General features: G+C 39.6%; 2 protein-coding genes across 7 annotated transcripts; both read right to left on the bottom strand.

The window, feature by feature from the left end:
- Positions 1 to 40: 40 nt before the first annotated feature.
- VGLL1 (vestigial like family member 1) lies at positions 41 to 10329 on the bottom strand. 4 transcript variants are annotated; one of them, XM_075512752.1, is made up of 7 exons: positions 10234 to 10320; positions 9689 to 9724; positions 7556 to 7619; positions 6415 to 6644; positions 5414 to 5833; positions 3228 to 3287; positions 41 to 2548 (listed from the first exon to the last, which is right to left on the bottom strand). In XM_075512752.1, exons 4-7 carry the CDS (start codon positions 6623 to 6625, stop codon positions 2508 to 2510), a joined length of 732 nt encoding a protein of 243 aa, XP_075368867.1. In that variant the 5' UTR covers positions 6626 to 6644; positions 7556 to 7619; positions 9689 to 9724; positions 10234 to 10320; the 3' UTR covers positions 41 to 2507. The 4 variants fall into 4 exon arrangements, with proteins under 4 accessions (XP_075368867.1, XP_075368870.1, XP_075368868.1 ...); XM_075512755.1 differs by having other exon boundaries at positions 5414 to 5830; XM_075512753.1 differs by lacking the exon at positions 9689 to 9724 and having other exon boundaries at positions 10234 to 10329.
- On the bottom strand, positions 10317 to 27392 carry HTATSF1 (HIV-1 Tat specific factor 1). 3 transcript variants are annotated; one of them, XM_075512751.1, is made up of 10 exons: positions 26978 to 27392; positions 22903 to 23107; positions 22540 to 22587; positions 21179 to 21333; positions 19968 to 20131; positions 18245 to 18344; positions 17655 to 17744; positions 17003 to 17140; positions 16401 to 16605; positions 10317 to 10351 (listed from the first exon to the last, which is right to left on the bottom strand). In XM_075512751.1, exons 1-10 carry the CDS (start codon positions 27143 to 27145, stop codon positions 10332 to 10334), a joined length of 1293 nt encoding a protein of 430 aa, XP_075368866.1. In that variant the 5' UTR covers positions 27146 to 27392; the 3' UTR covers positions 10317 to 10331. The 3 variants fall into 3 exon arrangements, with proteins under 3 accessions (XP_075368866.1, XP_075368864.1, XP_075368865.1); XM_075512749.1 differs by lacking the exon at positions 10317 to 10351 and adding an exon at positions 14059 to 15671; XM_075512750.1 differs by lacking the exon at positions 10317 to 10351 and having other exon boundaries at positions 14059 to 16605; positions 26978 to 27391.
- Between the last annotated feature and the right edge of the window lie 591 nt (positions 27393 to 27983).

Genomic DNA, 27983 nt, shown 5'->3' with positions numbered 1-27983 from the left:
GAACTTCTGTGAAATGCTCAAACCTCTATTCATACTAAATCATTAAAGGCAAATTGCACTGGTGGGTTAGCTATGTTTATTGCAGAAGAAAAGTAAGATGCCTACAAACGCAGGCACGCTCTGGTGCATGCTGCTGCGGGGGCATAAGACAAAACGCCGGAGCAGCAGAGCCTCTGTCCCCCGGCCCTCTACCCCAAGGTCACCATTATTCTAACAGCCGGTGAAGAGAGCAAGCACCCGCACGCCCGGCCCGGAGCCTGGCTCACAGCGCTGGCGAGCAGGGTCCGGGACAAGACACTGGCCCTTGGGCTGCCCAGGCACTTGCTCCCTTTCCCCAGGTCTGCCACACAGCTGGATGGCAAGGACGCGGCGTTGCCAAACCTTGCAGCAATGGCTTCAAAGTGGTCCCATGTCAAGGCAGAACCAGTGATGCCCTGTGTCCTTGCAATAAGTGACATGCATTTAAAAACAAGGGTTTTCCCCCCCCCCCCCCCACACTGTCCAACCCCACTTGGTTGATTCATCAGAAACATGGGCTTTATAAGTCACCTTGAGCATTCCCAGCTGTGACATGCACAGGACCAAACTGTTCCAAGAAGCACCACATCTGAAGAGCATTTAGATATACTGTTATATGTCTTTTCAGACCTTAGAGCTAAATTATGTAAGCATTTTCTTTTAGGAGGTATGGCAGAAGGAGACAAAAATAATTTTTCAGTATTTTGAAGCAATAACTTCACTGGAATTATTAACACGCACTAGTAAGGCAGATGTACAGAGTACAGCGTGGAAATCTTTGCTCTGGCCCATAGAAGAAGTCAGATTATATTTCCACGTAGCCTTAAAAATCAGAGAATTAAGTGCTTTATGGATGACAAAAGAAAACTACTTGGAGAAGTATTCCTAAACTTAAAAGAGAAGAAAGGCAACTTTGTAGAAATATTAAACACAAGTGATTTTTCAGTGCTTATCTATAGGAAGACAGGATGTTGGTCTACCTTTTATTAATTACTTAAAATGGTTCCTCTTGTATGTGATCTCAGGTTGGTCTAGCTCATGTACATGCTAGAGAAAGTTTGTATGATACAAACTTAGATTTTTAAAATTTTTCTTTTTAAATCAGTACCATAAACATCTAAAGTTGCTGAACTCAAATTATTCATAAAATTCCACAAGGTGTTATAGCTGAAGTAGACCAGTGGCAGCACAGATATCTCGTGTAGAGCCACAAACACTTAACCAGCTAAGGATTTGTCCTATAAACCACAAGCTCTAGGATCTCAAAGGTCAACTTTCCTTAGGAAACTGCGTAGAGCTGTCAGATAAAGTTAATTGTGCTCCTTTATATTAAATTAATGTATAACTAATGAAGAAGGAAAAAATAAACCCAAATCTTTTTTATCCTTAGGACTTACAATAAAGGCTAAGCAGTCTCTTACTGCAGGGATTACATACGCAAGCCTAAACATCAGTCACATGAGGGTTTACTCACAGTAGCTTCAGCAAACATATTTGCAAGGGCGAGTGGTGAAGCAAAGCGGGGACCTGAACGTGCAGGATCGATGCACAGCTCATGGCTGCCACTTCTGCTGCACGGAGGAGCATCGAGACCACATCCCATTCAGCTCTTCTGAGGTCGGTGGGATGCAGTTGCCGTGAACCGAGGGATTTTTGCTTGTTCTGGTGACACAGCCCTTCAAGCTCAATAATTTAAAATTCAACCACACAGGGTTTATTTAGAAAAAGAACCTTTTACACCTGCAAAGAGCCTGGGAAAATAGACCATTCCCACCTCCAGCTTTTTGCTCAGGGGTATTTTAATTGCATCCAGTGAGGACCCAGATTTCCTCCCAGATCTAGTGTTAATTCACTGTTTTCTAGAAAATGATTATACATTATGAGAGGGCAAAACAGAGCCTTCGGGCATATGAATATTATATAGTTTCTGAAGAATGTCCCTGTGAATTGCAAGTATGGTTACAAATTACGGTACTTCCAAAACGTAAATACGATAACGTGCTTTGCTGATCTGTGGTTGTCTTGAAGTCTCTTGCCTGTGGCCTAAGACTATTTTAAAAAACATAGAAATATCAAATCAAGATAAGAAGATGCAGCACTGAATTTATGCTAACTGCATCCCTGCAGTTATCAGTTATTAACTGCATTGATAAGAAATGTGTTTCTTATCAAGAGATGGTAAAAGAATAAACACAAAAAGATTAAAAAGTGCTAAGAGTCCTTCCAGAGAGGGCTACATGAAAAGCCTTAAGTAGACAATATTTCTTCACAACAAACATACTGTCAGGTTTAATACCACAGCTATTAGCAGTTATTTACCAAATAGAAAAAGATAATTTTTCATTCCCCAAATAGTAAATAGTACATGTATTCTTCCAGCTGAGAGAAAAAGCACAGAGTAGCTGCAGTTCATTTCTTCTTGATTCACAGTTGCAAACAACAAAAGTTCACAGCAAGAACTTTCAGAATAAAGTAGAAACATCCAGTTGCTAAAAGTACAAATCTTGTCTTCTGTCATGAATCTGAATACCTGAAAGACACAGCAGTATTAGGACAGTCAAACAGCGTAGTCCACGCAATCTCTTAGGATGTTGTGCAAACAAAATTGCACCTTTGGGTCTGATGCAAGAGGGCCCTTACTAGAATAACCAGAACAACCCCTCCAAAGTAGCCCCAAAATATTGCACATCAAAGACCCAACATCAGGGTATGACACAGTCTCAAGAGACTAATACAAATATGGAAGCCTGAATGCTTTGAGAATAATTTCTTAGAACAACTCTCCTAGCAGCGTGGTGGGTTTGCTGGTGAAAACTGCAGTAATGCTAGCACACAGGTCCAACATGGACCTCAGCCTGAAGCCAGGTGCTTGAGATACAAAGATAGGGCACCCCTTGCTTTGTATGATCTGAAACTTGGACAGCCAGGGCAGAATAGGTGTTGTGACATGGCAGGCTGATGGTATAACCACAGAAACGAAGGTAGATGGAGTTAGAAAATCATATATCTAATTTTAATAGAATGTTTTCCCTCTTCTCTGTTAATGTAGTTATGGGAGGGGGTGTGTATATCTCAGGGAAAAGCAAGCTTTTGAAATACAATCTGGAAGCAACCAAGGAAGCATCTTTAATTCTGTGTTCATAAGCAAGGCAGCTATCCTTCATAAGTGAGTATTAATTTGTTCCAAACCAGCTGCTTTCATTACTCACCTGCAGTGGCATGGCTTACACCGGGATTTTCCGAGCCTTGGTAAGAGCTTGCTTTCCTCTCTTAAAAAAATAAAATACTGGAGATGAGCAGAGATTCAACATAGAGCTAAAAGTAGGCAGTAGCTCCTAAAGAAACCTTGTGCTTTTCCAGCCCAGCCTATAGCACAGGTGCTGGGGAGCTCTGTGCTGTCTGGCACAGCAATATACACTTCCATAAATATAAATATCAGCTGTTCTTAAACATGACACAGCGCAACGAGAAGTATATTTAACAGATAGAGCCAAGAAACAGGGACTCCCACAGCCAGACTAGATGCACACATCCTAAGGACTTGCCAAAGGCTCCCTGTGAACATGGGCCAGCCATTTCTTATCTGTTCTTTTTGGGTTGCTTGATAAGCACATGTACGGTGTTACACATGTGGCGTTATGAGGCTCCTCGAGTATTCAGAAAGGCCCTGTAAACATCCTGAAAGAAAAGGCCTTAATCGGCGATGGCTGGGGAACATCAAGCTGTTTAATTTCCTTTTCAATTTTTCCCCACTCATTTTCTTTCTGAAATTTTGAACAAAAGTCCACTGTTGTTAGCCCTGCTTCCCTTTTTCGATCCCAAGACCAGTTTCATGAAACATCTCCTTTTTTGGAGGAGTCGGTTCCTCGGGCTCCCTAGCCTTGATAGGCTCACATTGCCCCCTTGGGGGAAAAGGGCAACTAACCTTGTTCTTAAATTAAATCCTAGAAGTCCAGACAGTGTCTTTAAAGTAATTAGACTGTCATTTACTAGCTGCAAAAAGTCTAGGGTGCATGCCTGTGCAACACATACCTACAGTCTCAGCTAAATCTATCTAACTACGTATCAGGAGCAGAAAATTTGTATTCCAGCTGAAGACATACACACTCTCCCTTTTCCATGCACAGACACAGACAGGCATTAGACACTCTAGCAAGAATAAGTTAGCAGAACACCTACAGTTGGGGTCCTCATAACAACATAGCTTCAGTATAGCCTCAAAAGAGGAACTGTGGATAAGACTGCCTGCAAATATAAACCGTACTTTTAGCTCGTGTTCTGCCAAATTCCTGCTGATGCAGATTAGAAACTGGGTAACCCGTAGGTATTTCACAGCTGGTTATTTTTCAAAACCTAAGACTCAGGATCGCTTCTTCGCGTGCCTGGTCCTTTTCATCCAGAAGCACCAGGTAGGAGGCGCTGTATTTTTCCAGCAGACTCCCTAAACAATTTCACAACCCTTTTTCTTGGAGACCAGTGCCAAGCTGACTACCTGGGTAACGCCCAGGAACAGCAATGCAGGCGTACCCTAACAGGGCACCAGGGCTCTGGATGGGAAGCCTGATCTGGGAGAGCTTCTCAAAGGCAGAAATTACTCACAAGGGAGCAATTTCATCCAGCAGTCCTAGATGCTCTGGGGACGTAAGCTCCCGGGAAATGGACTTCAGTCACCAGCCATCTTTCTTCTGTGTGCTGGCAGTACATAGGATTGGGATGCCTACTAATTGTTAATAATAAATAAGCAACAATCATTGCTCTTGCATGAAATGCATTAGCTCTGGGAAATCTACCGCACAGAGCAATTGCAGCCTTTGACATGCAAGGCAGCAGTGCTTAATGACAGGCAGCAATTAGCTGGGAGACAAGGCAAGGCTGGCCCACCAGTCCCTCTACCCTAGTCCTTCCAGCCACAGACAGAGACTGGGGAGGGAGAGAAATCCCTGGCCTTTCTGGTAAGGGCTGCAGTTTCACATCCGGTATTCAGAATATCATTAACACCCTACACAGAGAGACAGATTGCTCAGGGCTCTTAGCTGGCCACCCCTTTCTGGTCATAATACGGGAGCATCTGGTACACACCATACCTGCTACCTATAAGGCAGAGACTCTGATAGCAGTGAATAACGTTTATATTCACTTAAACTATCTCCCTAATGTAAGCCAGAGGGTAAAATATTGTGCAAGTGGGCAATGCATATTTTTTGATTAAGCTATACTATATAGCTAATCAGTCCCAAGTATCACAGTACTTATCACGCGTTATCTATTGAAAAAAATTTCTATGAGCTGGGCTGAAGATGGCTCCAATTTGAGAACCTTAGGAACAGACTGTATTGTTTTGTCTCTTTACATAAGATGCCATCAAAGAATAAAGTGATAGTAAGTATTTCCTTACCTCCCCCAGGAGCTGAACTTTGACTTATATTTTGTAACCTAGCAGGTCCAGTCATACAAGCAGAACTTGAGTGTTGCTTCATGGTACATTCTTGCATGGATGTTAGGCACCTTTCCTGTTGCAGAAGACCAAGAAGAGAACCGTATTTCCTGTCGGAGATCGGTTCATCTGCCGCGTGCAGGTCAGGCAAGGCGTGATGATATACCGAACTGGTAAGACTGGGAGTCCCAATCGAAGGGAAGGGCCATAAATCTGCAGGTTGAGTTGGATGACTCCTCAGAGCTGATGGCTGGTATTGGCCTGCCATACCAGCAGCAGAAAAATTCAGACCAGAATTTGACATGTTTGTTGCAGAAGATGACGGATATGGTTTGGAGCAATGTGAAGAGAAATTCCACTGATGGGGAGACATGCTATCTACTTAAAAAGAGAAAGAAAGCATCTGAAGTTTCATCAATTCTTACTTTTTTTCCAAGGCAAATTCCAATGGACTTCTAAGGGAACACTACCAGATTGCATATTCATTTTTACAGAAATAAATATTCACTTTAGTGCTGCTTATCTTAAAAATCAACCACAAATTCATACTAAAAGGAGACTAAACCACCACCACCAATACTTTCAAATAAATATTACATGTGTTTTCTTACAGGCCACTAGCATAGGCAGGTTTTTAACAATTGCAAGCTTAGACAAATATATTTTTGCAAAGACAACAAATTAAGTCATAATGCACTTAATGCATCTGACTGCGATGGAGACTCTTGGCTGGAAAATGAGGATCCAGTCCTGCCAACAGGCCCACGGAGAGCTTGGGAAGCACCCCAGAAAGCACAGGGCTTTGCCCAGGAAGTCCCAGGTACATAATCCAGGGCTTTGCAAGCATGATTTTCTTGCTTTCTGTTTGTGCACAGTTCCAAATTTAAGCACGCTGCATCTTAAATTCCTTAGTGAAAGCTAGTCACCCCTAACACTACGCTCACGCATGGAAAGCAACTCACCGTTCTTCAGGACGACAGTCTCGCCCTTGTGCTTTGTGCTCAGGTCTTGTGGGTTCTTGGCATTGCTTAGAGCTCTAGAAAAATGTTCATCTACCACACTGTTAATATCCCCTTGGAAATACGTAAATACAACGCTCTGAGACCCCCATTCTGTTTTCACAGGTTCTTTGCTTTTACACAGTTTTGGAGAGAGCTTCCTTGTTTCTTCCATTTTCAGTAACCAACAGCCCCTGCCAAAAAAAAAACCCAGACCTGTCAAAGAAATACTATTCAACTTAAAGTGCACAGTCAGTGGTGAGCCCATCTTCCTCCTGAAACTGGTAGGGCCAGAACAACTGTTACTAGTAAGATTAGATTCTTTGTCTGGGTTTCTGCTTCTTCTATGCACCTTTTCTTTACTAATTTCCTTATTATATACTTCTAATATGAAATACTTTACAATACTGAAATATTATATACTTTACAATACCGAATATACAATACTGAAATAAATACAAACTGAAATACAAAATGAGAAACCTTTCAATAAATATGTGCTACATTTTTCAGAACTGTGACGGGAGTGCATTTTTCCCAATCAGACAAATTGAGTCCAATTAGTCTTTAACTTGTTCAATGCAGTATCTTTTGCTGGCGAGCTCTAAGTTTGATATAACTGTACAATATGCAACCTTAGTAAGGGATGCTGCATCCTGAAAGCAGTGAATGGCTCAGAGATGCAAAGGGCCTGATGGATACCAACCTTGTACGAGTTGTACCTTGTACCTGTCAATACAATAGCATCGGCTTTATTGAAGAATAAAATGGGCACATCTATCCATCAGCTGTCATTTCTCATCCCTATCTTCATTCCATCTTTATAACCCTGGGCTTAGGACCTAGCACTGTGCAAACATACCCTTGAGGATGGAAGTGTGCTGAAAGACCTGAAGCACTTAAACAAATAATTCAGACTATATAGAGGTGGCATTAGCCCTGGATGAAGCTCAGGGTGAACTTACCAAAATGCTTTATCCAATTCTGGTTTTTGTATTGTTCAAAAAACATACTGACAAAGTGAAAAAAAAATTAAAGAAGAAAAAATACTAATTGGAGCTTAAAATAATAATAATAACTTTAGATAAGGTAAAATTTGAAGTACCTTGATCACTGTCAGCACACACCCCCACAAGGAAAAGACTTCTGAGAGTAATTAGTTGCTTCACCTGTTAGAAAAAGACACTCAGATTAAATTATTGGAAATTCAAATTACGGCAAATTCAAGTAAAAAAAAAAACCCAACAAATAAAAAACCTTTTTTGTTTGAAACAACTTACCTAGGAACGTGGTGGGTCTGCCAGTTGCTTAAAACTTTTGTAGCAAGACTGCTAAAACACACGCTATAGCTCAACCAGAAGTTATGGATTTAAGGCAGGAATTACTCTAAAATAGTTTGCAGGAAGTCAACAGAAGACCATAAGACTCCTTTTTGTTCTCCTTAAAAATCTCTGCTGCCAGATATGGTAAGAGTAGGACAAGGAACGTCACTGCTTGCCCTGGAGAAGCATCGTTTTTATGCATTTGTGCAGTTTCTGGCCGCAGGGGAGCTAGTTCTACAACCAGAGCTCATACGTTCTGCTGTAATCAAAATCATATTTAGCAATGCTCAGGCTACAAATGCAGTGAGAAGTGCCTGCTGTTTCTATTGTTTTCCAGTCTCATTGTCAGCTCATCACACCGCATAGGATAATTGATTTACCTTGGTAGCAAAAAGAAGGCTGTTATTTTTCAGAGATCAGGGAAACCTTCGGCTGATAGCCAGTTGTATCACACAAAACCTAATGAATCATTAGATTTGTGTTTCCATCCAACTAACCCTGTAATACGCAGCGTTGCTTAACCTATTGCAATACATTTATCTGATTTCTTTTCTAATCATAATCCCCCCAATCCTCAGGAGCTTCCTAATAAAGACTGCACTCATCTGTCTTGAAGGGTATTCTGAAGTATCTGCAAAGGTTGCCTCCAAATGGTCTCTCAGTGTTTCTTATACATGAAAAGACTGTTCAGGCTGCAAAACCAAGTACTCAGACATTAAGAAATACGAAGATTAAGGTTATCCAGCCATAACCCATCCCCCTTTTTATGCTTAAGCCTTCATCTACAGACTTCTTGTCCATGTTTGTTATTTGCTTCTATGTCTGGTTTTGCTTGTTACCCCTACCTCCCCCATATTCTCTGTTCAGTTTCCCCCCTTCGTGATCCCTTGCTCAGCCGGCCCTAATCCCCTGTCATCAACTACCAAATTATGTTCAAACTCAAGAATTGCTCTGTCCTCATTTTCGGATTTCTATTACTTTGCCCTGTCTGCATCCTTTCCCTAGCTCCAAACCTGAACACAGTGGAGGGGATGGGACACATACAGGCTGGTCACCAGTTAGGAAATGCAAGGGATTTGTAACAGTCATCTGATTCAGAAGACCATCTTTCAGAACTTTAAAACTGACCAAACTTTCCCAAACACAGAAACTTAAACTGAAAAACCTTCCTCCTGATTTACAGGCACCTTCCCAAGGCACATGAGGGGAGCAGGAACTAGCACAACCCAGCCAAACAACTGGAAGAACTTCAAGCACAGGAAGAGACACTATTTTTTCCCAGTCTTGTTTTAGAAAGGAACCCACTGTTTAGGTTAAGAAAGTTTCTGGTTGCTCAGCTGGAGGCCAACGCTTGCCATGGAAAATTCCAACCCAAGCGGTGAAAGCTTGGCAAAGTCATCAGCGACCATATGGCCTGAGAAAGGGCTACATCAGGCCGTCTTGCCAGCAAGCAGCAAACCAGCTCTTCCTACACTGCTCCACCACTGCACATCAACATACAATTTAAAAAGCATTAGCTCTGGCCCAGAGGTCTATTTTTCCTGTTCCTCACTCAGTGCAAGCCAGCCGTTGCGTCTTTGTACCACTTTATTAACATGCTTAACTTGCTCGTGACATTAATTGTAAGCTCTTTTAGCACCGTTTATTGGTGTGTAGCAGCTGTTACGCTTGTGTGAATTGTGACCACAGTAGTTATGCTAGAAAAATAATACTTTTTTTAAAAAGAAAGAATGGTCATTTATCTATTTTTTTTCTCATTTCCCTTAAAAACCTCTTGCGCTTTCCAACAAGTAGTCATAAGAAGGCTGGATATAACCTAGGTTATATCTCAGTCCTCTCAGTGATCATATGCACATGAGGAATCTAATTCCCCCAAGAGTCAGGAGTTAGATTTTGTGCACTGTGGTCTTCATTACCTGAACTTCCCATTCTTCCGTCTTCCAGCAGGAAGTCTGCAAAAAAAGGCAGAAATCCTTCTGATTTTTGTGTCTGCCACAAACTGCTGTCAAAATGTAGTAGAAGTGGAGCTCACCATGAAACGGACTCAGCTCACCCCACACTACTCTCAGAATGGGTTAATTATGGCAAAATAGTGCATGTAATTGTCCAAGTTATTTGTCCTTCAGGTGGGCAAGGATGCATGGTCAACACAGGCTTAAGAGACATGGTTGTTGACTGCTCATCACAAGTGGCAGTATTTTACAATATTTTTCACATTCCCCACGCTTGCTAGTACTATTAATTTCCCATCACTGTAGTATCAGACAGGGAACTCTTTGTTCTCTATTTCATGCAGCCCAAACCAGTTTTAAAAATAAATAAAATAAAAAAATTTCCACTTCCCAAGTATTAAGCAATAATTTAACAAGCAGGCATTATCTTTCATCAAGTATCTTTCAAATAAGGGAACATTTGAGAAAGTCAGTGAGCATACATTGAAATTATCATTGAATTCTCCTACCTTAACTCACTGTCATGAGCAGTGTCACACCAGTAAGGTTTTCCAGATGTGGGATGGTCATTCTGTGTCCAGCAGTTTGGGATCCTTCCCCCGGCAGGCTATGTGCACTCTGCAGTGACTGCAGGAGGAGACAAGCAACGTTCATGAACTCCCTACATGCTTTCTAGCCTCTAGCTGCGAGCGAACTAGGCGTTTCCTTCAGCCTATCTGCTAAGAATGCATGAAATGCACTCCAACAAGTCAACCAGGTTAGGAGGTTTCAGGAATGAGGAAAATCGGATTGTAAGTAGGGTTTTTTTTATGACAATGTGTACACAATAAAGACGACAGTGTCTGGACTTCGGAAGAGTTTAGTATAAGATGATAAACAAGTTATGGCAGAGAACCAAACTTGGTCAGGGTCAGAAAGGACTTTCCTATGCCAGGTTATAGCATATTCAGCATTAAGTGTGTAACTATAAACATCTGCAAGAAGGAAAAGATCACCTGTCTCCATCCATAAGCTGGATAACCAATTTTCTCTCTCTTCGTCGCTGGATCTGTTTAAATGACTACAGAAATCTTCAGAAAATAGAAATACCATTCTTGTTCCGTAAGGGCTGTAGCAGGCAACAGATAGTTTGGGGTTTTTTTCGTAGTAAGTTTACCAAAATTACCAAATTGCAGCCATTCCAGAAATGCTGAATTAGGGTCAAATTTGCCAGTCTCAGCTGGAAAAATACACTGGGGAATGAGTCACCAAGCTGGTGACATTGTCGTTTATGCAGTAGCTTAAGAGTTTGTTTACTCACCCAGAAAGTAGGAGAGCACAATCCAATTCCCTCTGCCTAAATACGTATGAATCTGCCCTCTGCCATCTCCCAGAACAACTTAACTACTAGGCTGTAAGATTTCCTGGGACAGTGCTTAGTCTTTTATTGACACACTCTTTGCATAAACACATTTTCATTGAGACAGACTGGATTCTAGTCTATCAGCAGGGCAAGTGCCCTCAACATCAGTCATTCGTTCTTTGATCCCTTTTTCTAAACTGTTTCATACAGCAGAGATACCTTCTGCTAAAGCTTTTCAAGACCTCATTCAAGAACTTCCTCTTAGGTTGGCAGTTAAAGCACTCGTAAGGTTGTTAGAGGGCATCAGTTTAAAGCTCCTAGGTGAACACCCCAAAGAACTACTGGGTAAAAATGGGATCATCATCCCTATTCCTTTGTAGTTTATGAAACAACTGATTTCCAGTGCTCTTTAAGCATTCAAAATGTTAAGCCTTAAACAACAACAACAAAATTTAAGATCTTCATTTCTAACAATAAAAATTGAAGTTCTGCTTGTTCACCAAGAAGTCTGAAGTTCAAACAAACCAACCCCGCGCACACAATCTCAATTGTAACTATGGTGTCTGCAGTCATTCCTCCTGCTCCTTTTTATCTTCGTGCAGGGTCCGTTAACACACCAAGCCAGAATGAAGTCCGAGACAAAACCCACGAAGAGGGAACAAATACCATGTCCCACTGTAAACACTTACAGTTCCAGCGACACGCCTACTGGACTCCAGTTGGAAAGCTCTGGCACGTTAACACATAGGCTTTATCAACTGAAGCCACTGGGCAGCAAGTGCTATGCTATCTTTTACTGAGGAGAAAAGTAAGACAAATACATTATCTCAAAACTAACCAGAAAAGACTGTTTTGTTCACGAGTTTGTTTATTAAAAAGGTAGTATAAAACACAACCCCTTTAAGAAACAAAATTGAAGACAAATCAAGGGATTCTCAGATGCTGTCACAGGTCTATTTCTTCTGAAATATTATTCAAATTATTTTTTTTTTAAATATTGGTTTTATAAAGGATAAGTGACAATGATCAATTTAACTTACTGAAAGAAAATAACCTGTCAGAAAAATTGCAAGTCAACTTACTGAAAAGTTTAATCTAACAATATACTTTCATGTTACAGAATGAGCAAAAAACCAATTTGCTGCAAAAGATTTCATAATTCTATAAATATTTTACAGAACTTTCAGAGTATCCTGACAGTGAGACTTCAAGCCTTGTATAATGAGCACTAAATTACACACAAGTCAAATCAACACAAGTACACAACTTACATAATTCATTTATCATACTGCAGTATGTTTCCTCAAATTCAGAAATAAAAATAAGAATTTAAAATCCAATTAAAATCTATAGGTAATATATATTTTTTAAGAATTTGATTAGGTTATACAGTTCAAGAATTCAGGGTATAGATATCGATTTTACTGGAAAATTTAAAGGCAAGTTTGGGTTTCTATGAAGCATCCAATACCTTTACGTTTTCTTAAGTGAATTAAGCTAAGTATCTGTAACTGTAAATAGATTAACCTTAACTGAATAATGTCTAGGACATGTTTTAGCTAAAATGCACTGCATTTAACATACTAATGTTTTAAGTGAATTGCAATCCTTATACAAAATGTAAATTGTACGAGGGACTGAAATTCAATTAAAAAAGTAATTAAAAAGTCAGCAGGAGAAACAGAGAAACATTTTGATGCAAAATGAAACTAATTTTCTTTACAGCTGTATATGAACATTCGAGAACCCTCTACAACTTACGTGCCTTTTCTTTTGGGGCTTTTTGTTTCCAGATGTCTACCTTGGCCATGCTCCTCAAACCATGTAAGCTTTGATGAACACTTGTAACTCCGTACAGTTACCTTGCCAGCAAACCACTAAATAGCATTTGATTGTAAAGCAAACTACAAATATATCTTGAAGCTAAGCAACTGATTTTGTATTGCATGGTTAAGAAAGTGATTATCTATGCCAAATTATGCTGAAGTACCAGTTAGTTAATACTCTTTCCCTGCTGTTATATTTAAGTAGTTTCACATCCATTTTGTCACACTGTGCAAATTAGTAGAAACAGGTATTTCTCTAGTTCAAAACTGAGCAACAATGATTATCCACAAATTGTTTCAACCTGCTGCTAGTTATTGTTTTCATAATATACAGAGGGAAGGAGGCAGCTTTTCTTAAAATGAATCTCTCACCAAGCCATGGGATGAAGGAACATGCAGTATACTGGAACACTGGAATAGAACCTAAGAAAAATCAGAAACTGAGCAAAAAGTTTAATTTTGTCATTTCTAATGAGCAAGACAAATCATTAGAAAGCACTTTTAATTAAAGAACAAATATAGTGAAAATTGCATTGGGGTTTTAACTTAAATTTATTTATGATGATGCTCAGTCAGAAAAAAATGTAAGTTTAAAAAGCAACTCAGCTTGTTCAGCTTCAGATTTGTTAAAATTTGGTATTAAACGTTACTGCTCTATACTACAAGATTTTCATAATCATACTTCAAAATAGTAATTTTAACTTTTGTGAAAAATTTTATTATACGTTCAGATTAATTTATAAAAATTTGCATTATTTAAAAAAGGAAAACATCAAAAGAATTTGGTCTCAGTGAAAATCTGCTGAAAAGAAAGTCACAGCTGCATTAACCTCTCCATAGACTATTAAATGCCTCAATAACTCAATGAATAGTATATAAAAATATATTTTTACATTTTACTGGGGAATAACAGAGGTAGACGAAAGGAAAATATCAGTTTGAGTATAATGCCGCACTTCAGAACAACATATTTTCATGGAAAAACAGCTTTTATTTTCTTAAGAATCCTAGTTAATAGGAAAGCCAGGAAAGCATTTGGTCTCAGTCTTTGTCGGTGCTCTACTTCAGTGTGAAGTCTAGAGGAAAAGGTGAAAAGACTAACATCACGTTTGACTTTTGAAGCAAGCCAATCAAATTTGTACATCAATTGGAGAGAGGAAGGTTACTGCACATATAATGATTCTTTATTTTTCAAAGTCTTTTGTCAAACACTAACACTAACCTTATTTTTTATATCTGATACCATGATAAGGCTTCATAGAACTGTACAATATTTATACATTTGTCAATAGTTTCCCTATATCAGTTGCAATTCCACTGTAAAACAGGTGATTTAACTGTGTAGAGTGTTATATGACTAGGCTCTCAAAAAAAAAAAAGCTAACAAAACACAATAGTCTAACAGATCTAAAGCCTGGAGTCTAGAAGCTGGAAGAAAAAAGGAGCACTGAAAGCAACACCCACCACACTAAATTACATTCTTCATATGCCAAAACCTTCAGTCCTCAAAGGTCTGTGGTGCTTATTACCAATAAAAATAACTAAGGCAGAACCAACACAACCCAGAGAAGTAATCTGAATATGCCACTACGTGCAGCTACACACCAGGCAGTATTTCAGATTCCCTGAACTGTTCAAACACCTGTTTTGCTGAAACGTACAATTCGCACACTTGTAAAGATGAGAAAATGGTCTTTCTTAGCTGGCAAGAGTTACAGCTCTTCTTTATAATGCAACTCAAAATTGGAAATTTGTCATGCCAGCTTATAATGAGCCCCCAGACTTTTAAACCCTGAATTCAAATATCATCTCTGTTGTAAGACCAGATATTTTGTCACAAAAAGATATAATTTATAACCACAGTGGCAAGTGTTAACTTCGATGCTCTGGTTGGCATAGCTACCCATACGTATCAATTACATATTTTAAAAAAACCCAAAACAAACTTAGAGTACCATACAGACTTCTGGAGAAAAATATAGATGGTAACCTCAGAGCACAAAGTTTGAAGATACCAATTTTCAGAGTATTCTGAATACTTCAGGATGGAAATATAAGAATTAGCATCTATGGTTTCTTGCAATCCAATATGAATTTAAAAAATTCAAAAGATCCTCCTTAAGAATGTGCACTAGTAACCATCCATATGAACAGCATGCTATGAATTTAGCACCAATATTTTAATTGTTTAGTGCCTAAATCCATATTCTTCCATCCTTAGGTATGAAAATAATGGGATTCTAAGTGAAGAATGACTATGCCCAAAACGGCTCCCCCAAAGTTATTTTTGAAAGCCTGCCACTTATTAAGATATCTAAAGTTAGAATGTCTTCTAAATCCTTGCTTTTGGAAATATTTCTAAGAGGGCTAGCATTTGCTTTTTCCATATAAAAGAATATTATTTGAAAGCATATTTTCAAGCATTCTAACTTTTGCACAACAAACTGTAGTTCAAGTTGCCAAAAGCCTTTAAATTTTATAAAATATGGGAGATCCTCCCCACTTTGGAGAGCACATAAGGCTAAACTAAAATGTTGAAGAGAACTCACGCTCGTCATCTAACAAAGTTAAACAAAAACCTTTACTGTAATATTAAAGCAAAAACTAAACAAAGCCAACACATCAATCAAAAGCCTATTTTGCATACCTACTGCATACAGACCATAAGAGTTTAAATCAGTCTTATTTCATTATGGTCTAGAATGTGTGTGCTCATGCATTTCTAGTCTCCTTGACATAATTCCAGCCTCAACAGAAGATCTAAGAATCAACAGAAGATCTAAACAGGGGAAGAAAAAAAAATAATTTACTGGATGCTGTGATTTAATAACATATCTTCACTCAGCTTGCCTTATGTTGGCTATGGCAACCTTGTTTGTTTTCCACTTCCTTTAAGTTTGCGACTTGGTACTACTCTTATTTGCTACTTAATGCATAGCAACATATCCAATGCATTCACCCTATATGTATTCACAGCATCTGTTCCATAAAATGATCCAAAGTACTCAGGACAAGAATCATTTTTAAGGATGAGACACCGAGTTCCAAGGGGTACAGTAAAATTAACAGTAAAATCCACAAGTCTTGTAATAGCTTTGCATTACTTAATTTACATACAGTTACATGAACTTAAGAGTTGGAACATATTTCACACTTACATAAAGAAACACTGACAAGCATAGTTAGAACAAAAGAAGCCTGATGAGTTTTACTGCATTCTTGGCAACTTGAGTTACTTTACCTGAACAGCCAATTAATACAAACTTTTAGAATCTCATTAAATACTGCTTTTAATGAAAACTTCAAAGCACACAGTTGATGACATTCTAATATGCATATATTCCTATGAACATTGTCTGCAGTCACCCTGAAGAAAGGGATAAACTCAAACATCACCCTAAAAACCATGCTTTCATAAAGCATTAAAAATGTTATGTATCTGCTTCAACATCACTGCCTACAAGGCTGCTGTCTGTAGATGGAGCACCATCTTCATTAATGCCCTCACCATTATTCTCCCTCTTATGGGCTTCATCATTTACATCCTTAGATGTGTCATTAACTTTTGAAGGTTGTCTGCCTTCAGGCAGTTTAACGCTACTTGTTGCGGAATCCGAATCAGATGTAGGCTGCTGCTCCTTTGCATCAGGATCCTCTAAAAATGATCCCCACACCTTGAGCCTTTCTTCCCTTTCTCTTGCAGTCTCCTCCACCTATTAAAAATATGTTTGTACACATCATTACAAAGTCATACTTGTAAAAATTAGTATTTACACAGATCAAATTATACAAACATTTATACTGCAGTAATATCTCAAGACTTCAATAGGCCCTGTTGACTGTGAACTAACGATCTGTACATACAGGGCTAATCCTCTAAGTTGACATCTCCAACACACAATTTTTAACATCAAACAGGGCCTTTAAATTTTTGCTAAACTGAATAATTAAGGACGATTTTTTTTGAGACATCCTAGCAGTTTTTGACAAGAAGCAAGATGGGGCAGGGGTGGGAAGGGTACGGGGATGGGAACACCAAGCACTTCTCAAATTAAAACAGATTTTCAGTTTGGAAGAAATATTTGATGAAATAGGACCATGAAAGGCTACCTGATAATCTGTTACACCATCCCATGTTTCAGCACTGAGCTGACGGCCACCAAACCACCTTCCATTTAGAGTTAGCTTGCACAGATCCGCTTCTGTTGCTTCTTTAAATGACACAGAAGCCACGCCATCAGGGTGTCGCTGTAAGGAGAGACAACTTCCATTTAATAGTTTTCTAAATAGTGTATTTATTCCAAGATCTTTTGGATTGTCTTACAAAAATCCACCAGGATATAGCTCCGTCCTGATCATGCACAATCATGTTTGAAAAACTCAATTTGCAAGTTTACACATTTTGTTCTATTGGTACACAAAACAGACTTTAACACAGAAAACAAACAAACATTTCAGCTAGTTTAGCTACAAATAAATGTATTTATAAACTTTCAAACTTGTGACATGTATCCAAGTTTGCATCAAGACATGTATCCAAGAAGAGACAGAGTTTGCCTTCACATAGGCTGAAGTAGATAGGTGCTTAAAAATTAATTTCCAAAACAGCTAATTTTAAAATAGTGGAAGATTAGGTCAAGTTTCCATGGAATAAACATACAAAACCAAATAAATGCTCCACTCATATTTAAAGAATCCTAAATGTTTTGCACATTTACACATCACATCAATTCTGCCAACACAACCTGTAAAAAATACCTACATCAAAGATGAGAACCTTCTTTACTTGACCAAACTTTTCACACTCTGTCCGCAGATCTTCTCTGATTTCATTTAGGACTAAGGGATCCTCCTGCAAAGCAATCAAACAGATTAAACAGAAGCACTTACTTCTCAGCTTTATTTTTGCTCAATCACCAATGGAACGCATCTGCCAATCTATTAAAAGTTCATAAATTAAGTGTTGTTATGCTGCATTTTCAAAGCCACTTGGGAGTTGGCAGACAGTCCTTATTTGAATTTAATAAATGCTACTTATTAACAAGGCTTTTGTGCTGGCTTCTCCATTCTAACACAGTTACTGTCTACTCCTCTTTCCATCCCAAAAAGGAATAGTCAGGATACACACAGTGAAAAAGGTCAATTTGAAAAATATGTATCTTTGTCTTGCTTTTTGGAAATAGATGAATGAATTTTAAACAGATGCTTGGCACAGGAAAAAAACCCTGCCCAAGCAGTAAGTTTAATTTTATTCTCATCTGCCTAGAATTTTGCTAAAATTCTTATGGCAGAAAGTTCAGACAATGCTAACTACAACAGCACAATTTACAGTAGCAAACTGCAACTTCCTACCTCAAAGTCCTTTGGGTGAAACATATTCCTGATAATAACGATGCGTTCATGTCGCATTCGAGTTGCACCATCTTTCTTCTCAGGCCTCCAATCCAGCTGTCTAATGAAATGAAGCAACAGTAAGAAGATATTGTTGCGGCTCTCTTCAGTTTCTACAAGTATTTGTTGAAAAAAAATCATTAATTTGGCATTTCTTGCAATACATCAACTAAAACATGTATTTTGACACAAAGAGTTAAGTTACTCTTCTAAAAAATGCAATAATCATCCAGTTTTACCACTTCTCCTACAAAGCAGTTGAGGTTTTAAGGTACTTAAATGCTCATAGAGGGGCTATAAATTATCTTAAGAATCAAAGCATTTTCTTAAACATTGAAAAAATAATCTTCAAGTTTTAATTCCTTCCTAATACCATCTCAGCTACAGGAACCAACTGCTGCCAAGTATAATAAAAATGTCAATATTTTACCATTTTTTCCTAACTTATTTTGTAAAAAAGGAGATCCACTATTCCCTTTGGGAAAATTTAACTGCTTTTACTTCAACAAACATGCAGTAACACCTTGAGTCTTACATAGGCATTGCTGCAAGATGTATTTTGTTCCACAGTGTACAGAGCCACTGCCACAAACTAGCAACGTAACTCAGGGCATATGTTCTATGACTTTGCCTTCTCACAAAAAATGACTTCCGGTAGCAATGCCTACTTCATATCCTATTACAAAAAAAGGACACATTCACTTACACTTCTAAATCTCAAATCTTATATTTGCGGGGAAAAAAATCTTGTTTAAGTTCCTTCTTCTATCTGCTACTTCAGCTGAAGAAAACCTGGATTTCCAATGAAGGTAGCAGCAAGTAAATTATGCTCTTCAACTCAAATGGAACACCAACTGAAGTCAGTTTATTCACACAAATTGCTGTCAAATGCAAGTTCATTATTTTCATACTTCTCTCTCCACACTGGAGACTTCTTATAGCAAGAACTGGCAATGTATCTCTGAGGCAGATGTATTTCACGCTGCTTTTATTTTTAATTGATGTCAAGTAGACTTTGTTCCCTTTAACTATGGCAAAATACTTTTGCATTACTATTTAAAATGTTTAGCGGAATGCTGCTTTCATTAAAATATTAAGTCCTATATACTTCAAACATTTTTCTTCTTTAATCTGCATCTTCTTGGTTCCGAAAGGCAGAAAAACAATTTTTAAGCGACAAAAGCAATGAATCTAGCTACAATTAAAAAACCCAGCATATCTCATACCGAGAGAGAGGTCTGGGGGAAACTTCAGAGATATTTTAGTATTTGCTCCTATGGAAGCTAGCATCTCTTGTCCTTTGCAACGAGTAAAGTATGGTACAACATGTGGACACCCAGAGTGTTATTACCTTAAAAAAGGAAGCCTAGATATGGTGACAGGACCTGCACACTCTCACAAACTGAGGGGGGAAAAAAAACAAAGGTCTTTTATCTCCCCAGAGTTGTAATACTTGCTTCTATAACTGAAAAGCCCTTGGTTCCCTACATATTATTTTAATGTGTCGATCACAAAGTTCCTTATGTCAACATTTAATTTAGGGGTTCCTCCCCTCCAAATGTGTATTATTAAAGCTATTTTGTTGTCGATTTTTGCATAACTTAGCACTGCGTTTGAAAGAAAGCAGCTTTACTAATAGCACTTAGAATTCAAGCAATGTTTTACTGAAATAAAAAATACAAACTTCTGCTGTTGAGACAACTTCTTCTTGTAGTCTTTACATTTCTTCTTCTTTTTGCTTGCATCATACTCCCCCTTCAGTTGAAACTTTGCAACTTCAACGTGCAATTTATAGCCTCTAATTTCTGCCTCATCCAGAAGTCTCAATGCAAGCTGAACTGATTCTCTCTATTTGAAGATAAAACAGAACACAAGCTTTAAAACACATGGCACAGTCAAATTATTCCAATAACACTTAATTAGGACGATTGTGCTAAGAATCAGTTCCCTGTCACTGAAAACCATAATGCCACATCTCTTCCAAGTCTCTTGACACACAGTTGGCAATGCTTTATCAAAACCCCATTATTTCTTCACCGCTGTTATAGCAGATTAATGCTCCCAAAAGCAACTCCATACATTTCATTCAAATATGTCATAAAAACTAATCTGCAATGCTCAAGCAAGCTGATGTACTTAAAAGCAAGAATAAAAAAAATTCAGGGGGCTGACTTTCTATAAAGCTTGTATCACTTTTCCAAGAACAGCAGACATTGAGGTTCTTAAGTAATTTTTAACGTTTTCCTAAAAGTCCTTTAGAGTGCACACTGTCTTTATACTTGTGCACTAAACTGCCCTAACTACTAAAATTACAAAACTAGCATACACTACAAGGCAGTTGATTTAGTACTGCCTGATGCTTCTTGCAGAATTAAAGCAGATTGCACTTGCAAGCACTAACTTTCCAAACGATTCACAAGTGAAACAAATGAAGGAAATAGTACTGCAGCCTAAACTTGCATAGGTTAACATAAAATGCAAGAACAGTTCTGAATCTACCCAGTTCTCAATTAAAAGCTGTAAATACAGACTACAGTATGTTCCTTCCTGTCTTGTTATTTCTGTATTCTTGGTCACACAGTGGCATATTTTCAAAGTAAAAGGTGAAGAGTGCCCCATTTCACCCCATAATCACTGGCACTCACGACAGGAACATGTAGAGACATGTTCAGCAGGTGTTATGGACATTATCGGGGGAGGGTGGGGGTGGATAAGAGGAAATGAATGAGGTGCACAAGCAGCTAAGTGGGCAGTTCTGGAATAAATCTTTAAAACACACACCTACATTTTAAGTTACACTCTAGATATTTCAAGAATCTTCCAAATATGACTCTGAAACAGTGGTCACAATTATCTTCAACAGGAAGAAAAACTGCATTTCAGTGCACCACTGACCTTTAGATAGCAACAGAGGCCATCTCCTTTAAGATTTCCTTCCTTATCTTTGTACAGTTTGATTTTGTGTTCTTCTGTCTGAGGATCTCGCATAATGATACCACATTTTGACATGACTTGTATAAATTCATCTTTTGTAATGTCTGGAGGCAAACCTGCAAAATAAATTAAAACACAAGGCTTGAGTATATTCAATTTTTTTTAAAACCTCATTAGAACAAAAACCCCACAGTGTTTCTTTAAATGAAAGATATCAAACTTAAGAACGAAATTTTACATACACTGTGTAAGAAACCACTGCCCTTGGGACCAATATTTTTGATATTACTATTTAAACATTACTTCGTACCAGTATTTTGAAAATCCTTTTACTTTTTAATAGGTGTAACATACAGCAACATCTTTGTGCTCCCTAACACGCAGACCTAGAGCTTTAGTGCTATACATGATACTGACGCTGCAGTGGACACAATGGCCTATGCAAATGTAACTGTCCTGCCCAAGTTTTAAGTTCCACTGCACCTCTAGGGATAGGAGACAAAAAAACCACCCCAATCTATAAACAGACAACTATTTTCTCCACCCACAAATTCGACAAAAAAGACCAACTGACAATGTATGGAGTTTTTAAAGTCTGAACTTTGAATTGAGGACAAGAGGAAAAAAAAAAAAAAAAAAAAGAGGAGGATAAAATTATGTGAGTGTTCCATGCTAGATTGGCCTGGATCAAGATTTTTGAGAATTCAAGTGTGTGCATTTCTGTGACTGCTCAGAACCACCAAATGCACCTTTGTGTATGCACCTAAAGATAGCATCCCGACATCCAAAACAGGTAGAGAAATACCATAATAAATGTACAGATAGTTTCATTTGAGCTTCCCCATTACTTGCTCATTCTATTCCCAGCTTTTTTTTTTTTACTTACTGTTTCCTCTTTATCTAATAATTTAATTATGTATTTATAAAATCAAGTAAAAATTAAAGATTAAAATACTAAGTGATGTGTATAGCCAATGCACTACCTCATTATAAACTTGTTCTCATTATCCTATTCCTCAAGAGCTCGCAGAAATTATTTTTCTTGGCTGTAGCTTACTTAAAGAAAAACAGTGACTTGGCTGACACAGGTCACAGAACATCACATTTAAAAGAAAAAGCACGGAATATGTCCCTTATATTACTTTCCCACCTTTCCCACATCTGCAATTTAAAGGTCACAATGGCATTACGCAGTCAGGAACACAACATTAAGTAGCTTGCAAGTGGCAGACTGCACAGATAATATTAGAATTCAGCGAGACATATACGAGTCTCTTTTACCATCTTTAGCTTAAAGTAGATAAATAAACGCTATTACTTACCAGTCACATAAACATTTGTGTTTCTGTCTTCTTCAACATGAAACCATCCTAAAAACAGATGTTAATTCAATTATGCCAATATATTAAACATGGGAGCATACACTAATGTTCACATTCCATCAGATTTCTAAGAATTTTAGCTCGCCCACAGGAAAAGCTCTGAATACGCCTTAATTTGCTTTTTTTCCACCTTGTGTATGGACTTAGGAGGATACTTACGGAGTACTACAGAATTTTAAAATAATTCTGGAAATTTTCAGAACAACCTGTATCTTTGCTGTACGTAACACTGAGCAATTGCCAGTTTCCACTCAGTACTATACAGGTTGCAGCCTACACAGAGGGAAACCCTTTGTCACTTACCTGGCTCAAGCTTCCGTTTTTCTGCTTTTTGTTTTGGATCCGTTTGTTGTGGTCCCTTCTCATTTGCTGATGGTTGTGTTCCTGATGTCTTAGAACTTACTGGTTGCTTACTTTCAGTTGCTGTGCCAGAAGCAGATGAACTGTCTGTATCATCTGCATGGAAGCCATAGTTGGCATGATATGTTGCCAGGAAATCTTCTGTTATCTGAGAAGAAATGAGGCAAATTAATCCAAAATTTCAAAGAACTATAAATTCAGGTTTGTAAGTGTTTTATGTTACTGCATTCATGATGGCCATTTTCTAATCCGGCAACATAGAAAATAACAGTATTTTAAAACTGTTTTTAAATCATCTTTGTAAAGCCATACGCACAACAAAAGAATCAGTTCAGGCATTACCTGAACTAGATTAACATACTAATCCCATACAGCACGTGAAGTTTAAATTTAAAACAAATATTTCAGAAGTTCTGCCTTTTTCCAAGCAAAACTTTCTGCTTTTAACATAAATTGGATTTGCCTGAAGGACAGAAACCAACTGCTCCTGACCACGTTGAAGAGATAAAGTGACACTGAAGGTAAGCCAACAACTTATCCACAGATGATGAATGACTGACATTTGTAGGCATCTGCCTTTTCAGAGAAATATTTTCAGAGATGACACATATTTGTGTTGATAGACAATAAATATTGCACTTAGATGGAGACGCATCTTAACACTGTTTATAAGGCCGTATACTCTACTTTATATCCTACTAATAGATAAATAATTAGCTTGCTCTTTTCTAGAGAGAGACTACGTTTGGATAAAATATAAGATTGGCTAGTCTATCTTTTAGAGACCAAAACAAAAAAACCCTACAAATTACACCTCCCAGTATTTCCAGCCAGTTAAATTTTAATACTAGCCACCAGCAATAACGTGCAAAGAGATAATACATCATAGCTGATTTTGCTAGCATCCCTGCACTATGAAGTACTTTCTGAAGTTACACGCTCTGAAATGATTTATTCCCAAAGCTGAGCCTTAACCTTTGAAAATTTTATCTGACTCTGACCCGTGCGGCACTTGCTTCATCTGTATTCAAAAGGGAACAAAACTTAATGTCATTAAGCTATTGTAAGAGAGCGGTACAACAGACAGTAGTAAGTGTCAATGATAACAATGCAATCTCTTATCTTCCGTAGTGACGGGAAGCTTGATATTTCAACCCTAAGCTTTTATTACGACAAATCAAAGATGCAGAATTGACAGTAACAGGCTTGTCATGAATAATGCAAGATGCTGTGGAGCCCCATATACCTTAGAAGTTTAGTATGAAATAGCTCCTACGCTAAACAAGATTTGCAACACACCTCGATCAGGAATGTAAACGGCTGCTCTTACAGATGTGACATAACACAATGCCAAGAGAAAGGAAGAGTACAACCACCTTTAGTGAAGAAAAGAATATTCCATGTTCTAACAAGGTTCTCTATACTGGACACTAGCAATGTTAGCAAATCCTTAGTTTCACAGTTGATGAAATCCAGAGAATTAAACTTTTAAACTTTCTGGTGAACAATATTATTCATTTTCATCAGAGAACCTACTGATAAATTAGTGATTAAACCTGCAACTACTAGCCACCTTCCTACAGCAGTATTACTTTTCAGCTTCAGGGGGAACCCCATTCTCATGTAAAGCTAAATTTATTCTTAGCAAATTATCTACCATGGACCGTCAAATTTTGCCAGTCATAACGAAGATTTTTTTTTTCCATAATATACTATCATCCTACCATATATACCATTACAACTACTTCATTTTAAAATGCGTTTTTGCAAGCATAAAGGAACTTACAGAAGTATAAAGGCTTTTATTGGAACTTAAGTCACACCATGCCTGCATGGAAAACAAGCAGTCACAGAATTTCTTACTTGGGGCTTCAATCCAGTTCTGGTGGAGAACATCACAGAAAGAGATCAGTTCTACCTCCATACCCACACAGTTGTACAGTTTGGGGCAACTAAGCTTATAGGAAAAGAAATACAATACTACAGGACATGCTAGCATGTCATCAACTACTGGTCACACTGAAATGGAAAGGAATAGATTAACCAAATGAAGAACAGATACCCTATGCCTACAGAAGATGTGCAATGTCTGTTTTTTCATAGCAAGTGATGAAGGAAGGCACATGAATTCAACATACGATTTTGTGCTATGTCTGTGAAGGACCATAAAGAGTTGGTATCCATCAATACAGTACCATTGAAAGAAAAATCATTAAATAATACACAAAGTTGCAATCACTTTTATGAAATACTTGACTGTCTCCAAATTTTTCTGAGGAATGTTGACAGTTAATATCACTAACTTTTTGCACTGCTTTGAAACATGCTTTAGTAGAAATTCAGCAGATACTCTACTCCCAAAGTAGAGTAGTGGTGCAATACTAGTCTGTAGATGATGATTACTTAGACCAGTCAGAATATTTTAATCTTTTGTCAGAGAAAAGAGATAAGGAATCTTATTACTGCTTATGGAGTAGATAAAGAACTACAACTTCTGGCTCCTGTGGTCTCTTAAATCTATTTTGATAAAACACTCTGTTGAATAATCATCAGCAAAATGAAGTAACCTGAAATAGTATGATATCTAGCTCAGTGATCTATAACACACAGTGCTTCACACTGATTCTTTACCAACTTCTACTATACATCATATTTGCTAATGAACTTTGCTGTTCCTATATAATCTGTCCAACCCTTAATGTGATCTCCTCTCCAAGATGGAAATTTGAGATAAGAAAGACATTTAGGAAAGACCAATGCTTCCAAGAAGGAGAGATACATAAAAAAACAAAATAAGAGAACCCTTTTAAAAGTTACTGTGCTTACTGGATATAGCACTCCACAGGGAGCCAGGGATACTCAGTTCTCCACTGCTCCACTTCGTGAGTCTGGATTTTTCACATGTTTTTACCCCTCCGTAAGCCATCTGCTACATGGACACCTTACTAGGTTTACACACATAAAAACCTGGCACTACAGGCTTCATTCTCACTCAGATTCTCTGAATTGCAATGAATTCAGAGTCACAATAAGAACCAACACATTACATTTACGAAATATATGCTATAAAATATCTTCATATCTGTATATTAAGTAATTGTCCTCATTTATTGTTATATAGGAACAAAACTATTTCACTCGCAGATCAGTATATTGGCTCAACACATTAAATCTATGTCCCCTCTCACCTTGAAGAGCCACATTGTTATAGCAAGTTCATTTTTTACACTTAAAATATTTAATAAAAAAAAAACCAAGATGAAAAACTGTAACATGTTCCCATTCTGTGGAATGCCTCTAAGCCAAACACACTTAATTTTCAAGTGCATTTCCAAGATCTAAGGAGAGAGAACAAGACATCTTGACGCATGCACAGTTTTCAGACAATAATAAAAGAGGGGTATCCTAGTCCATTTTCACCTAGACCTCTTCACAGACTAGTGCACTTCTTCGCTGCCAAAAGAAAGACAAAGATCACCGCAGCTTCTGTGATAAAAAAACCCCTAAACATGTCAAAGGCAGTACCGATTCGTTAAGATCCACAAATATAACCGTGACTTCATGCCAGGCCTGAGCAACTCTACAGATTCACAGCCAAGGCGCAAAGCCAGCCTACAGCTCCTCACAACAAAAGAGCAGAACGCAGCCGGTAAGGTTACAGATGGAGACAAGGCCAGCTGCCGTGGTTTTGCCTGTAAAAAACAGTGTTTCAGCGCTACAGAGGCTTTGCAGCAGACATCTATTTGGCTGAATCCAGACAAGTGAGCCACCTCCGTGCTGAGGACACCCAACATCACCTGTTCTTCTTTCTCACCCTTCCTCGGGGAAACTTCGGCATGCCACGGGGAAAGAGCTGCCCCACGGCGCTCCGCGGGCGGAGGGAGAGGCACCCCGCCAGGCTCCCCCACAGCGGGCCGGAGCCCGCCGAGGAGGCCGCTCCTCACAACGGGAAGGGGGGAGGGGGCGCCGAGCGGGCCCGCCCGCCCTCCGGTAGCGCTGAGGCTCCCCCCGCACCCACCTTGGGGAACCAGGCCTTCTTCTCCCGGTCCCACTCGTAGGCGGCCCCATCGGCCGGGTCCACGTAGGTGAAGGGGTCGGACTCGCCCTCGCCGCCGGGCTCGGCCTCGTACTGCTGCTGGAGCTGCAGCTGCCGGTAGAACTCCTCGTTCCCGTCCTCACCGCTCATCCTGGCCCGTTCGGTGGGGAATGTGGTGGGGTGGGGTGGGGTGGGGTGGGGCGAAAACGCCCGCACCGGGCCTAGGCACCGGCACCCGCGCCGCCGCCTGAGGCGCCCGCTCGCCCCGCCCCTCTCGGCGCCGGGGCCGGGGAGCGCGCGGGCACGCGCAGCCGGGAGCGGCGGGCGCGCGCGGACCCCCTCCGCCTCACGCGGCCGGTGACCGTCCCAGAGCCCCGCAGCGCGCAGGAGCGGAAGCGGACCCCCGCCCGCGTACGGGATTTTTTTCTCCCTCCCGCCCCTATCCACGCCGCAGCCACTGAGCTGTAGGCTGGCTGATCACGTGGAGGGCGGCGGAGCCAATGGGGAGAAGGGCGGGCCCTTCCTGCAGAGGGCTGGGCCCCTGGGGCCGGAGGGGCGTGCGGCAGGGGGCGGGGCTTGTGTGCCGCCCGTGGGCGGGCCGAGGCCTGCAGCGATGGCGCAGCTTCCGTGGGCGCCGCCGGCCGGGGGCTCGGGCTGGGCTGGGCTGGGCCAAAGGCGGTGGTGGGCCTCCTCGCTGCTGCGGAGTGGCCTCGCTCCTTTCCCTTAGGCTGCAGCTCTGTTTCACCACAGGCAGGGCCTTGGCATGAGGGTGGCTGGCCCTGAGGCCTGGGCTTGAAGACCCTTCAGGGCCTGCTGTGGGTGGGGAGCTGTGCCTAGACGGGCCTTGCGTGGAGGCTGTTGAAGTTTTACTTATGTGATAGAATAAAAGCCTGCAAGGGGCATGAAGCACTGAAAGTACTTCCTCCTGTGATACTTTTCTCTATTGTGCCTTGGGCAACAGTGAACAGTCAAGTTGATGCTGTCAGTT

Source organism: Mycteria americana, chromosome 10 (genome assembly GCF_035582795.1).
Source record: "Mycteria americana isolate JAX WOST 10 ecotype Jacksonville Zoo and Gardens chromosome 10, USCA_MyAme_1.0, whole genome shotgun sequence".
Lineage (NCBI taxonomy): Eukaryota > Metazoa > Chordata > Aves > Ciconiiformes > Ciconiidae > Mycteria > Mycteria americana.
The sequence above is the reverse complement of the archived record's forward strand: the minus strand, read 5'-3'. Positions and strand labels throughout refer to the sequence as shown.